General features: G+C 38.0%; 2 protein-coding genes across 4 annotated transcripts in view; both read left to right on the top strand.

Annotated features, from left to right (window-relative positions):
* SHC4 (SHC adaptor protein 4) overlaps nucleotides 1-4,188 on the top strand; it is a 108,246-nt gene extending 104,058 nt beyond the window's left edge. Inside the window, exon 12 of the mRNA XM_039888189.1 lies at nucleotides 1,781-4,188. Coding sequence (XP_039744123.1) covers nucleotides 1,781-1,936 — 156 coding nt within the window. The 3' untranslated portion in view covers nucleotides 1,937-4,188. The remainder of the gene's footprint in view (nucleotides 1-1,780) is intronic.
* Nucleotides 4,189-11,161: 6,973 nt separating this feature from the next.
* The window catches only part of CEP152 (centrosomal protein 152), a 77,474-nt gene continuing 72,780 nt past the window's right edge, over nucleotides 11,162-15,855 (top strand). For all 3 annotated transcript variants that reach the window (XM_039888191.1, XM_039888192.1, XM_039888193.1), the window contains exon 1: nucleotides 11,162-11,322. The gene's annotated coding sequence lies outside the window, so the exon portion shown is untranslated. The remainder of the gene's footprint in view (nucleotides 11,323-15,855) is intronic.

Genomic DNA, 15,855 nt, shown 5'->3' on the forward strand with positions numbered 1-15,855 from the left:
TGCAAAGCACAATAAAATAAAGTGCATTAAAACGAGGGATACCTATTTAGTGTACAGTTAAAGATTTGTTCAAAGAATAGATCTGTTATGGGTTTGTTACTACACACACACACACACACACACACACACACACAGCCCTATATAATTGGGTTCCACACAACATGAATGTTTGCAGGGCCTGGCCAGTACAGTAAGTGTGTAAAGCTGGGCAAGTGAAGGAATGAGCAAAAGGTATGGTGGATTGTGATGAACTGGAAAGTGCATGTTTTGTGTAAGGGGGCAGTCACCACTCAGCTCCAGTCGCTTGCTGCCATTTTGAGTGGGAGCTGATGTAGTCAGATTCGATTTTTCAAGGAAGCCACAAAACCAGATTTGACATGAATTCACCTCATTTTTAATGTGAAATACTTAAAAATTCTCTTCCACCTTACTCCCCAGAAAACTAAAACACCTCCTGGCATATTTGGCCAGAGTGGTTAGTTTATAATCCTGCCACTAAGAAGATTAATTTGGCATTTATATGCAAGATCGATTAGAGAGAAGGGAAAGACCAGGGACAGAGAAAGTAATTAGGGGATTCTAGGTAAAAAACAGTAAAAGTTTGAACCGAAATGGAAGCAAGGGAAATACAGAGAGGAGGGCAGAATGAGCTAAAATTAAGAACACAGACTGACAGGACTAATCAGCTGATTTGACTTGGGTTGGGAATGAGATGGAATAAATAAATGTCTACCAGTTTTGAAGCCATTTGAGAGTAAGTTGGAGACATCATGTTCTTATCCCTGTAATCCTTTAGTTTATATTTTCTAAGAAGATTCTCTTACATTGACATAGTACAATGATCAAAATCAAGAAATTAAAACATTAATATAATACCATTATGCAATTCACAGTTCATATTCAAACTTGGTCAATTATACCAATAAGTGTGTGTTTTTTTAATATTCTGAAAACCAATATCTGGAGAGAACCTAAAGAATTCCTTAAGGAGAGGTAGCAGAATTATATAACAAGGTGCTCCCTGGCTGCATGCCTTCCCTCTCCTGGACAGTTTCCAACCACCCTCCAAACAGGAGTATATCATGGCCAGGCTACTGACCATTAGAGTCACGGTGGAGAGTAATGTCTTCTGCCCATGTGTAGGGTGAGCATGTAATAACACTAGAGAGGAAAGTCCACAAGAGAAGGTAGGCCTAGGGCACCTGAGTTCCTCTGGCATGCAGATAAGATGTTCTATGTAACAAATATTTATGACTCACTACCCTGAAGTCTGCAGGAAGGAGACACAAATACCTATTAGAAAGGTCTGAGAGCCTTTTTGGAGGGCACAGGATTTGTGCTGAGCCTCCAAGGAGAGGCAGGACTTCTCCAGAAGGGCCTGCTTCTACACAGACAGGATATTAATGGAAGCACTCTGCTTGGTGGGATTTAATTATAATCCTAAATTTCATGCTTGTGTATAACACGTTTCAATATTTATAAGAATAGTGACATAATAGAATATATCAAACCTTAACATGGCAAAGAGATTGATTGCAAATTTGGACTGGGTGACAAGTGTTTATCATTTTTCTAACGGGGAAGGACAGTTACTTTAAAAAGACAATAGGGAATGAAAAAAATGTTCTAAAGGCAGAGTTAAAAAGCACCTTTTCTTTTTTTATTCAGCAAAATATCTCCTTCAAGGATATGTTTGTCTCCACCCCTCACCCCAATTGTTTACATCTTTCAAGAGAACTGTTATCATTTAACCTAAACTCTTTCATGCTTACTTTTCAAGGTGAGGACCAAGGATCATGTATTCGATAATGTTGGCCACCTTATCAGATACCACATGGATAATAGTTTACCAATCATCTCTTCTGGAAGTGAAGTAAGCCTTAAACAACCAGTAAGAAAAGATAACAATCCAGGACTTTTGCATTCAAATAAATGATATTATGGAAATACCATCACACTGATATTTCAAGAAACTCCGCTTTGTGTTAGGACAAAAAGATAATTCAAACTTGGTTTCTAAATAAAATAAAACACAAACTGTAAAGTGCATCTTTCCAAGACCATCATGGATTAGGTCCTTTATAAAACAAAGAACTAACAAAAATTGATCTTCAGAAAGTGAAAGTCAGAAAAGGGGACAAGGATTGGTCCATTCGAAAATAAATTATACGTAAGCACGGATGTCACTTTTTAAGGCCATATTGCATTGATAACAAGCTAAAAGCACAATTAAAATTTCACATGCTAAAGACAACTTGAATGAACTGCTTGGGCAGTGGTATGTGCCTTTCAACTTGATAATTTGGGGACATTTTCATATTGGGGAGATTAGTTCTAAGTGTCTTCATATTCTATAACAATGGAACCATTTGCCAAAAAAAGTTTTTCTTTGTTATAAAAATAAGAAGCAATTTGCTTGTTGGATATTGACTTTATTATATTTTCCATTTAGTAACACTTTCACTTCAGTGTTAAAATAAATTTGACATTGAATTTGTCTATGCCAGTGGAATTGTCTATGCCAGTGGAATCAAATCAAAAGCCATCGAAAGCGTTGATCTATTTCATTGGCCTGTCCCATTTGCTAGTTAAAGGATTGGGGCCTAAATTGTTTGGCCAAGTGTTTCTCAGTTTTTGCTGTTTGGACTATTTGTATGCAGAACATGACAAGCTGAAGAGGCTGAAACTATTGGTCATTTCTGATTTAATATTTATCCCTTCTCCTCTTCTCTGCCACCAAAAAAGTTCTTGAGAACACACATTTAAACAATGGCAAACAAACCAATGTTCTTCATATTCAGTATCCAGATTGGTTCCATTACTATTTAAAATACTGAATTTATTCAAGTATGGGGAGATAGCCTCTTGATTGGCTATGACTGAATAATAGTCCCTCATCTAATGTATCCATAGCACCTTTTTTAGATATGACCAGACAAAAATGCAGAAGAGAGAAAACATAGTAAACAAAACTATTGGAAAGGTTTGTCACAAGTAGACTCATTGGTAAACCGATGGTGTCATTAAGCGTCATATAGGGAAAAGCTCTGGGATGGTTGTCGTCAATGTGACCAAGAGCCAGTTGCTGAACCTGTCTGGGCTCCAGTTTCCTTGTATATATGAGAGAGCTGGGCTAGATGAATTCAGAAGTCCATTTCAGCCCTAACATAATATGGGTCTATAAAAAGCCAATTTGCCATTTATTAGGGGTCAGTGTTGATAACCAGTCTGTATAGTTAAGGTAACAACTTCAGTGTTTTCCTTAATCTGTGTCTGTACTCAGAATGAATGGCACAACTGAGATCAACATTCAGATAGCAGAAACCCCACACCTTTTAGTCAAAAATATTGAAACTTTGGAATAACATAAGTAAATACAGTACAAGTAGGTTCAGTTGTTTTGAGTAGCAGAAAACTGCTTCATTCCTTTACTTGCCTTTACATATAGAGATACGGTTATTATTATAGAGCGGGTTTTATTCTTAGCCTGAGTTATCTGGACAATTGCCTTAACTCCACTTCACTTTGGCTATGTAGATACAACTTAATATTTGTAGTTGTGATGTATTTGCTAAGTTTTAAATAAAATATGGGAGACTTTTTTTGGCTAGAAATTATCAGAAATTGAACACACTGAACTCTAATGTTTTTATGTAAAGGTTTATGATTTTATTTTACTTCTGCTATTAATTTCTTAGGTCTGTTTCCTTTTATACAACTAGGAAATAATGTATTTTTCATCAGTTTTGCATACACTGTAGTTCTTGGTTACCTGTCTTCATAAAGTAAATCAGGAGGGGTAGAGATCATAGAAACTTATGGGTGATCTAATAACCTTTGTTAGAGAAAGAGGAGGGCTGTGGTCTCAGTCTGGCTTGAGCAGAGTGTTAGAAGCAAGAACAAGTTCCTGATACAAATAGATGCAGAGTGTATAAATGATGTGAGCAGTACATGTGGATAATCAGTATTTGAACTGTAATGGTGTAGTATTTGGATGAGCAAATACTACACTCAGAAATACCACAGACACAGTTAAAACAAAATGAAATGACAAAGAAATGTTTGATTGCATGCTATTTTAATGACACTTTTATCTTCATCTGTCTTAATGTGGAAATCTATTTGCCTATAAATATCTGTAAATGACTTTTCAAAAAAAATAAATAAATGATTATTGCTTTGTGACAATATGTCTGATGTTTGGGATTTGGAAAATTTGTCATTTGTAGGATGTGTTAGGGTCCTGACAGGAAACAGATGGCTTGCTTAAATTGGGTAATTTGAGGAGAATTTAATAAAGATGTGGGCAGAGAATGGGAAACCACAGGGGAGGATGTAGTTCCCTGCGGCCAGGGAAGGTGTGAGGAGAGGGGAGCAGTAACAGAAGGAGAGAGCTATGTGGCAGGGTTGCCTTTAAGGAGCTATGGCCTGTAGTGGAGGCACCCAACCAGTCCTAGTGATTCTAAGAGGCGGAGGCTAGGGGCATTCTACTCAATGGACAGAGGACAGCCTTTTCAACAAATGGTGTTGGAGCGATTGGACATCTGTATGCAAAAGAATAAACTTCACAATTTATATATAAACATTAATTCAATCTGATTATGACCTTAAATGTAAAATGTAAATCTATGAAACTTTTATGAAAGAAAAACTTAGAGGCCATTCTTCAGGATATAGGGCTAGGCAGAGTTCTTAGACTTGACATGATTCATTAAAGAAAAAACTCATACATTGCACTTCATCAAAGTGACAAAGTTTTGCTCTGTGAAAGACTGTTAAGAGGATGAAGGACAAGCTAGAGACTAGGAGAGAGTATTTGCAGATCACATATTCGAAAAAGGGCTGGTATCTAGAATATATTTTTAAAAAACTCTTAAAACTCAAAGGTAAAAAAGTCTAATTAGAAAATGGGAAAAATAACATGAACAGATATTTTACTGAAGATATACAGATGGCACATAAGCACATGAATACATGTTCAACATCATTAACCAGCAGAGTAATGCAAATTAAAACCATGAGGAGATATTACTGTATACCTATCAGAATGGGTAAAATGAAAAATAGTGATGACACTAAACGCTGGCTGGGATGGATCGCACATACATTTCTGGTGAAAATGTAAACTAGTGCAACCACTCTGGAAAGCAATTTGTTAGTTTACTTAAAAACTAAATGTGCAGCTAACACTCAACCCAGTAATTGTACTCCTGGATATTGATCACAGAGAAATGAAAACTTGTGTTCACACAAAAACTTGTACGAGAATGTTCATAATAGCTTTGTTTTAACAACCTACAACTGGAAACAATGCTAATGTTCCTTCAGTGGGTGAATGGTTAAACAGACTGTGGTACATCTATACTATGGACTACTACTCAGCAATAAAAAGGAATGAGATGCTGATAAGACAACTTGGATGACTCTCCAGAGAATTATGCATAGCAAAAAAAGCTAATCTCAAAAGATTACATACTATAGAGCTATATTTATATAACATTCTTGAAATGATAAAATTATGAAAATGGGGAACAGATTAGGAGGTAAGGAGGAAGTCAGTAGGAAGAAGGGATGTGCATACAATTATTTGCATGAAGGATAACTGAAGGGCAACATGAGGGATTCTTTTGTGGAATTGTTTTGAATTTTTACTGTATCTATGTGAATATCCTAGTTATGATAACGTATTATAGTTTTGCAAGATGTTATCATTGGCAGAAACTGAATATAGCTTATAGGAGATCTCTCTGTATTAGTTCTGGCAACTGTATGTGAATCTACAATTTTCTCAGAAAGTTTAATTTTAAAAAAGTTAGTGGGCAAAACTGAGATACATCAAAAGATTTTTGAAGATTGATACTCTATTAACTCTTGGCAGTTTCACTGAACATACTAAATCCACAGAACATGGTGGTAGGATCATCTTGGTCATCCTTGTTCCATTATTCTAGAACTAGGAGGCATCAACTGGATGAGCTGCATGAGACCTTACTTTCATGAAGGGACTCAAATGTCAATATATAATATCATCTCTAGAGACATGTTGACAAGATGAGAGGACGGCAAACACCGATGTTGTAGGAGATACTGTCAGCTCCTCCAGGCCCCTTTGGGTCCTTTGAACCATAGCTGTATGCCCCTCCGCTGGCTTCTGTGAATTTTGCTCCTAACTGCTTGTTCAGTGACTGTTTATTTTGAGGACAGCCTCGGGCCAGGGGAGCCACTCTGAGACACCAAGAGCCAGAGGAACCTGTGAGTTTCCTCTTCCACTTCCCCACGACCACCACTGATGGAGAGTGGGAGAAAGCCCAGCTCCCTTGCCTCATCCTGATTATACTGCAGAGCTCCCTGTGAGTCAGGCTGGGATGGGCACCCTGCTGCATGGCCTCTTCCCCTTCTTGGATTTGTTTCCTTATTCCCTGACACTTTCTCCGGAAGCCCTTCCTTAGTAAATCATTTGCACTCAAATTTTCACCCCAAGGTTCACTCCCAAGAATATGACTGACAACAGAAGAACATCAAACAATTTTAAGCATGTGTACCATTACTGGACTATACTATCTATATGTTCAAAGCCATAAAAATTTAAATTATGTAGTATTTTTTTGAATGCTATGATTATATTATGTTGTATTTTGTCAATATGCATCAAACATGTTATATAAGCATTTAAAACATACACCACTTTTAAATCTTGTTTGGATATTTCTTTCTTTCCATTGTAATCTACTGAGTATTTTGAGAAACATAAGTGAGTGATTTTTGGGAGGGTCTGCATTCTACTTTCAATATAATTCTTGCAGATTTGGATCTTTATCAAATGGTCGTCATCACCTCTTCTGATAGCTTTTACTGGTTTTCTGATTTAAAAACTTGTGACTAAAAATCTTAAATATTAAATTCAGACAGTTGGTTCTCACACTTTTGCCCAAAGACCATCAAAGATACAAAAGGCCTACCATGCCACATACATCTCATCCCCAAACCCATCTTCCCCCCCTTTTTTTTTTTGGTAGAGATAAAGTAACCCAGCAACACTTAAGAACTGGAGAGGAATAATAGGAATTGTTTATTTACTTTTAAGGGAAGAATATGATCTCATTCATATGATTTTATGTCCCAAAATACTGTCCTATAAAGTTTTTGACAAACTTAAGTTTATCACTATTAACATTCTTCTCCCAAAAGTGGGAATATTAATTATTTTCAGGTGTGTTTGGGCAGAAACTTTGCAATGTTGAATATAGAAATGATGAATAACCTCTCTTGGTAAACTTGAATAAAGTGCTGATTTTAATTTATGAATTCTAAACATTAGTAACCTCTAATATTTTACTTGGTAGGTTCTTAATAGGTAAACCTTAGCCATATGTAAAGATAAAAACCTATAAAATTGCAGGTAATTTTTCCATGATAACTGATGAAATAACTTGCGTGCTTGTGTCATTCGATGGCCCATCAGAAAGACCCTTGAATGGGCAGTGGATGATGTTTGGAGAGTCACTGATCTAGACTTTTTAAATATAATCAATCTATCATCACAAATGCATCTTAGTCATAAATGTTTGTTTGCATTAATTTCCTAGGGCTGCTGCAACAAAGTAACTCAAATTAGGTGGCTTAAAACAACAGAAATTTATTCTGTCACAGTTCTGGAAGCTAGAAGTCTGAAATCAACATATTTACAGGGCCATACTCCCTCTGAAAGCTCTAGGGAAGAATCCTTTTTGTCTCTTCCAGCTTCTGGTGGCCCCAGGCGTTCCTTGGCTTGTGGCAACATAACTCGGATTTTCTGCCTCCATCTTCACCTCACATGGCTATCTTCTCCCCGTGTGTCCCTCTTTGTCCTCTCTTCTTTAAAGACACGTCATTAGATTTTTGGGTCCATCCTCATCCACCTCATATCAACTAATTACATTTGCAAAGATTCTGTTTCCAAATAAGGTCACATTTTGAGGTTCTGGGTGTACATGAAATTTAGGGGAACACTTTTCAACCCCTACATGACCCAGGCCAGCTCAAATCAAAAGATGTTTTAAGGTTCACAGAACCCAAGGAAAAGCTGAAGTATCAGACTTCACAAAGTGGAAGAACCAGACAGATCCATGGCTTTGAATGACAGAAGTTCATCTTTTCAATCTAAGCTCCACCATATAGATGACGCAGTTATGGAGGTAGCATAGTTCCCATAAAATATAGACATGTAACATAAAAGTCTGCGTCTCTTCCATATGGTTACTGCCTGACTCAGTTTCGTGAAGTCTTATTTCAATTACTTGGGAAGGGAATGTGACTGGCCTATCTTGGGTCTGGTGCTCACCTTTGACCCTGTAAGGTATGGTTAGGTCTTCGGGTGGTGGCAAGGTGATGATGGTGAGGCCATAGTGGCTATTGGCAAGAACAGATTCTATGAGAAGGGTTTGATTATGGCAGGTGTTTGACCCGTGTGTCAACATTAAATGAACCCCTGAAACTGTGCTTGGCACAAAGTATATGCTCAAAAAATATTATTGAATAAATATACTATGAATAATGGTCTGATCTTTCTCAGTTCTTTTGAGTACTTCTGTTTCCATCCCTAGCACATCATATTTTTGTCCCGTTCTCATAAATCTCTCTTGGATAAACTCCTTTGTCCCATTCCGTAAGCTCCTGTTACCCTCTGCACATTCACACTTGTATTTTTCAACCATTCATTCTCAGAATATTGTAGCATTTGGGTTACAGCAATTATAACTTCCTGATTTTTCCTTACTACCTCAGATTCCAGTATGTACTCCAGCCCAATCAACTGTAAATACATAGTAACAGAATATAAATAATTAATCTTTAAATAGTATTACTACATTTTAAAAGCTCTACCTCTGTAGAATGCTTCCCATTCCTCCAGGTTTCAAGCTCTTCTACTGACTACCTTCTTCCTGCCTACTTCTCCAATCTCATCTCTAAGTATAAGAATCTTTTGCTTTTGTTGGTCTAGCCTTCCTGTTGACTCTCTTCCTCTAGGAACATTCCCTGGTAGAGCCTTCATCAGATGTTCATTTTCCCCCAGAATTATTGCCTATTCTACTCTTAATACATGCAGTAAATGATTTTTGTGTCTTATTTGTCTTTTTATGTAAGCATCTTGTGCCTCAAATAGAGTGTGGGTACCTTGAAGGTAGGAGTCCTGCCTCATGCTTTATATTCAAGCACTTAGGCCAGGAATTAAATAGGATAGGCAGTCAAGAAAATTTGTTTGCTTACAATATGTCCATAACTCCACTGAAATATATTTTTAGAAGGAAGGGGCTGTAATTTATTCTTTATTTAGCATCTTTTGTGACTTAGGTGCTTAATTCTTGTATTTTACATGTAGTAGTGACAAGTCCTAGATTCGGAGATAAGGGAACTGGGTTCAAATTCTGTCTTTGTTGTACATTGGCTTCGTAGCCACAGATAAGTCACTTAATTTCTTTTGTTAATTTCTTCCGCTGTAAAAGATCATAATACCTATCCTAGCCCCTCACAGGGTTGTTGTGAGGACCAGATGAGCTAGTGTCTGTGGAAGAACTTACCAAATTGTAAAGCATTACATAAGGGATTATAAACACTGCCTCCTCATGTGCTCCCCCCACCCTTACATCTCTATCCTTTAATCTGCCTAGGAAACAGTTGTGGGCAGGGTCACTTAGCATTCCTGCTGTAGCATTCCATCTTAACCCTTAGCACAGGACACCGCACACAGCTTGCTGGTGGACTTCAGTGAGACATGAAAAGTCCCTAAGCCTAGTTCTCACTAACAGATACCCTGGCTCAGGTTGCAACAACTGCCATTTACCTGAATGCCTTTATTTGCTTTTTCTGACACACACACAAAAAAGTCTTCATTATTTGTTTGTTCATTCATTTTCTTATTTAACAAATTTGTTTTGAGTCTTATCAGGGGCCATGAAGCATGCTAGATGTCCAAGAAGCAAAGTAAGTACCTTAAGATTTTAACACTGGCTTGAGTGAAGCCGATACACATATTTATATACACATTTTTATATACTATAAGATATATGCACTGTGTATAGTGGCAGGAAAGATCATGTCTGCCAAGGGAGGGAGATGTGTATCATGAAAAGCTTCAAGGAGATGCTCATCTATCTTGAAGACTGAGTAGGTGGAGAAATAATGTAGGGCAATACAGGTGAAAGAAATAGTTTTGGCAAAACAAAAACAGTGTGAGAAACATAGAAAGCTCAGCCAGAACCTATTATGTACCAGACTCTTATGCTAGTAATGGGTTTACAGGGGCCATTGTAGGCATCCCAAGTATGGAATAATGAAGTAGCAAAGGAAAACTAGCCAGATTATGAAGAGCCTTGAACAACCATCTGACTCCATATTAGTATACATGGAAAAGACTTAAAAGGATATGTGAACTTGCTGCTACCAACTCCTTGATAGTCACTGGAACCCTTTTCTCCATGGAAGGTACATGGGGTAATGAGCTTAACTGTGGACCCGGCAGTGCTGTCTTAAGGAACGGGTTAACACCTACCTAAGTGACAAGAACATTCACATTCGAGGAAATTCAAGTAGTGAATAAACATGTGCAAAAATGTGCTATCTAATCAGTAATTAAAAAAACACAAATTCAAACAAGGTGGGGGGCCTAGGAAGCAAGAAGACAAAGTAAAACATCTAAACATCTAAGCTGTTTAGGAGATGGGGAGGCAGGCACCTTAGAGAATCAGAAGAGCAAAGGCAAAAACCTCTAAGGTAAGGGTTAGATAGGTAAGCGAGAGGCTTTGTGTGCTGAGGTTTAGGGGTGGAAAGCGCGAGGGGCACGAGTCGCTGCACCAGTCTTCAGCACCAGTTAGTGAGGGAAGAGGCAAGGGGCCTGAGCAAGATCAGTTCACTCTCGCCAAAGGCTGGAGGGGAAGCGCTTGGGCATCTCTAGGAAACCGATAAACCCGCCTTTTCCAGAGTCAACTCTTTTGTAATTGGCTCATGAATCCACCAATGGGCGCACAGGAGGAGCTTCCCGCCACCTCTGGCGCCCTCTTTCAAACAGCCCTACATTTGCAAGTGCAGGCGGAATTCTCAACCAAGCTTGAGGAAGGCGGAGACTTTCACCTTCACGCCCCGCCCCGGCCTGGCCCCGCCCACTGAAGGAGCCTCTAGCAGGCGATTGAAGGAGGCAGCTGCTCCTCAATGACCTCGGGCTCCGTGTTCGGTTGTGACTCGGAAGGAGCTAGTAGATTAGATAGAGCCAGGTTAAAGAGGTTTGCTAGAAGTTGGTCTTCGGCCGGGGCAAGGGTTTTCCCGCGGTGACAGCATCCGCGGCCTTCGGTGAGTTTCGCTTCGCAGCTGGGCTTGAGGGTGTAGTTAGAGGGGGTGAGGGGTCGTCTGGATTCTGTCGGAGGCTTCCGGAAGCGTTTGACCCATCCCCTCCCCAAATCCCGCCGTGGTAGACTGCCCACGGGTTGAGGGCTCAGCTTTTGAAGTGTTATCGAGACCCCAAGATCCTACCGAGCAGTGATGTCTGGGAGGCCCTCCTCGCCTCTTCTAGGTTTCTGGGGTACCTCTGAGACCCTACTCTGGAGACCCTGGTCACCCTGGGGCTGCGCCTGGCTCACAGTGGGTGCTCTGTACACGTGTGTTGACTGAGTGCCTGTGACGCTGGCAGCCAAAGCCAACAGCCCCAGGCATCCCGGGCTCTGTGCAGCTTCGGTCTCGCGGTACTTATTTGTTGTGCAGTAGTTGACTCCGAACAGTTTCTTGGTAAGGCCATTGATTTGTTCACTGGTTCAGCCTGTGGGTGCCTATTCGCTGCATCCTCCGGGCACCCTGAATCGCTTTGTCCAGGCTGCTGTCATTAGCACTGATAACAGATTATTGTCACCATTCGTTTCTATGTTTATTTTCTTTCCTGACACTAAATTCTGTTAAACTTTGCAATCTTGAAACGTGCTTGGTAAGTAATTGTTGAATGAATGAATAGGTTTCCTAAGCCTGATATTGCAAGTTTAAACCAGGCTAGTGTGGTCTGGCTATTTCTATTCTAGAAGAGAAACTAGCATGTAAGCAAGTAAGTAGAATTTACTCTCAGGATACTTATAAACCCCTTTTGTGGCACTTAACCTTTTCTATCTTATAGTCATGAACTTGAGAGTGATTTAAGCTGAATTTTGCCATATCTTTCCCAGTGTACGACGATTTATATGCACTCTCTAGATATGTGTTTGAATGCATTCAATTAAATGAGAGGCTGAAATTGAAGCTCTAAAAAAAGTATGAGAAATATAGACTGAAAGTGCAAAAAAGTTAATTCCATGGAGGAGTAGGATTAGGAGGGCATCTTGAAGGAGGTGGTGGCATTTGTATCCCAGAGAGGGTTACATTATTTAAGTTAAAGTTTTCCACAGGTTGCATGTTCACCTTTTCTCAGATATAACGGATGATTTTTGTTCCTTTAACCTTTTGTAGCTGGCAGACTCCTACGTATCAGTGATAATGTCATAATAACAAAACTAAATTATATTGATTGGTACACAGTGCAAAGCACTTTATATGTATTATTTTGTGAACCTCATAACCAATCTTTGAGGTCAGGATGATATTTAACCTCATTTTATGAATGAAGAAATGGAAACAGTGAGCTCATATTGCACAGCTGATAAATAGAAGAGCCAGAATTGAGCCCAGGTTGTCTGAATGAGTGCCCTTATTCTTAACCATTTCCAGCGCTGTATGGCATCCTTCAGGATCCATTTCTAATCAAAAGTCTTCTGTGAAACTTCTCTCAGCCTTCCTTTCTTCTTAGGCAAAGTTAATATTTGCTTTGTTAGTTTACTGTTACAGAATTTATCACAATGTATTGTTGTAACTATTAATTTATATCATTGTTTTCCTAAGGGACTGTTAGCTCGTCATGGCTGGTGCCAAGTCTTAGATATATCTAAGATATAACCTGGCACACAGTAGGTGCTCAGTAAAATTTTGTTGGAATAATGAGTCCATATAGGGCAACACAGATTTATTATATTCATTCAACAAATATTTGTTGTATGTCTACCATGTGCAAAGAGTGGGGGTGAACCATTTAATTTCTGCCTTCAGGGTGCTTATAGGCAATTAGATGAGACAAAAACAATACTGTTTTTGATTTTTAATATTCTGTTAAACTAAACACCCACTGGTCTTCCTTCTCATTGCAAGGAAGGTAAAGACAGCATAACCAGGGACAACAAAATGAGTACTGAGGCTGAGCCCTTCCAATCTGAGTATAACACAAGGACAGAATGTAGTCTTGTTAATAGGATCAGGAAAAAATTTTCTGTCAAGAAAGTATTAACTAGCTTGCTATTTAAAAAAGCATACTGTATACTTATTCTATATCTTGATTTTTTTTAATGATCAGTCAATAAATATAGAAATATTTAGTTATTTTTATTAGTCACATTGCTAAATTTAGTCAAAAGTATTTTTACTAGGGCAAATGTTCTTTTTCAATATGTTAATGTCGATAGTTTTTGAGATGGTTTTCACATTTCATAGTTTCACCAGCATCTCAAGAAGATACTTGTTTCCCATAAAAGAGCCACCACTAGGTGTTACCAAGTTTACTGGTTGAAAATCATTTTTCATTGTTTAAATGGCACTTTGAATTCTTCATGAGTGTGAACATCTTTTCAGGTTAATTGAGTATTTACATTTTTAAAAATGAATTGTCATATCTGTTGCCCATTTTAAAATTACTTTTTTAAATTTCTTTGTGAGAATTGTATATTGGGACCTTGTCATGTATTTTGCTCATTATTCATTATAATTTTATCTTTGATTTTGTTAGTGATTTTTTTCATACATAATGTTTAACTTGTTAATGATGTCTTTTGCCATATACAGATTTTGTTTTTTATGTGTGCGCGTAGTTAAGTTTCTGTCAAATTTTTCCTTTACGGCTTCTGAGTTTACTGTCTTGCTATTTTTCTTTTTTTTTTCTAAAACAGTCTCTTATTGCTCTGAATATTATAGTAAAATCTCTGATATTGGTAATTAGTAGTGATTAATAAGTTGAAGAAAAGCATTAGTTTTAATTTTACATTTTAAAGTACTAATTACCTTTTAAGTCTTTTTTTAGTTTTAAAAAAAGGACACAGTAAGTTTATCAAATTTCCCCTTTATGCCTAATATAGTTTTTTAGTCTCTGGTACTTTGCAGTTTCAGAAGGAAAACTTGTTTTTATCTTTTGTTCTCCACTGGAGAGATTTTGGATTTTCAGACATTTTCAGATTTCTTCTTTAATGATGTGGTTTGAATTTTAAATGCCATTCAAAAAAAGATACACTTTGGTCTTTTACATTCTCTTCACTTACATTATCTTCACTTACAAATGAAAATACCTTGTAGAATTCATTATTCTCTGAGAAAAAGTACACTCATAAGTCATAATGTTCTTTTTTAATAGTCAACAGAAATTGGTGGAAGGTTAGTGAAAGATTGAAAAAAACCTTTCTTTTGCCTAATAAAGTAGAAATTAACCTAAATTCCATTTTCTCACTTTATAAAATGCAGGAAGAGATGGAGAGTACTATAGGAATCAGAAGCAGGAAAGATTATTCATGCCTGGAAAATTCAGGGATGTCTTTTAGGTTCAGCTTAATCTTATTTCTTTTAAGGAGCCAGGGTTTAAATGGGCTAATATTTTCATTATCTATAGATTCTGTAGACTTGATGTTCACTTGCAGTAGTGAAAAACCCTAGGGACATGAGCTTGTGTGAGTATTTTCCCCAGCATTTCAGCTGTATTATAGGCTCTTTATCATATTCAGATCTCCACCTTATGCTGGTAAACAAGAGGGTTCTGGTAGCTGTTGGGTGGAGGGAGACAAGGTTTAGATTCTCCAACTGATATATTTTCCCTCTCAGTGAAAGAGTGCTCATGTCCCTTCCTCCTTTTAGCCCTGGCACAGGAACAGCAAGGAGCATGTCTGGTCTAAGAAGCAGAGGCTGGAAGGGTTTACTGTTGATGGCAAGGAGTTTGAGTTGATAGAGTTGAAAGGAATGGGCTTGGCATAGGGACCAGAGAGGGAGGGATTAAAAGGGTGGATTGCAAATTAGAGTTTGACCAAGAAACATAATTCAGTCCTTGAAAAAAAAAAAAAAAAAAAAACCCGACATATGGGGATTTCAGCATTGAAAATCATTTTTGTGTTAATCTGTAATACCATATTTCACCTATTCTAAAGTGCACATTTTCTTTTCACATTTTAAAATCTACAAAGTCGGGCTATATTTTAAAATTAACGATGTGTCATAATTTAATTGGCCACATCTTTTTCTTAGTGGTACAAACAGAACTGTGTCAATCAAGGGCACCTGAGTTCTGTTGAAATGGAATATCTTTTGCTATAGACCTGTTGGCTTACATAAAAGTTTGTGATCACAGTTCTCAATGTGAGGGAGTTGAGTTCTTTTTGGTAAAATGCTTTCGGATGGCTGGGTCTGTGCTTCTTATTTCACTTCCAATTTAATGACATTTTAGAGCCTGAAAAGTGTAGCAAATGAGTTGTGGCTCAAGCTTACATTGAAGTGCATTTCACTGGCATGCCGAAGAAGGGACTGAGGGGAGGGCAGCGTTAGGCCTGGTAATGGATCACGACTGCCTACTTTTTTTTGTCAAGATTTTTCAGAGCTTTGAAATTCTGGGTAGTTTCTGTGTAGTGTCAGGATCCCTGAATATAATTCAAATCATCAGCAGCCTTTTGACTGTAAGTACTTGAAAACCCATTTCCTGCAGCTGCTTGCCACAGCAGTTACCATTCTCCAGGGAACTCTTGCTGTTGCTTTTGGAATTGGAACCCCATCGTGGTACAGCTTCAC

The sequence above is a fragment of the Pteropus medius genome, unplaced genomic scaffold (assembly GCF_902729225.1).
Source record: "Pteropus medius unplaced genomic scaffold, Ma_sr-lr_union100, whole genome shotgun sequence".
Lineage (NCBI taxonomy): Eukaryota > Metazoa > Chordata > Mammalia > Chiroptera > Pteropodidae > Pteropus > Pteropus medius.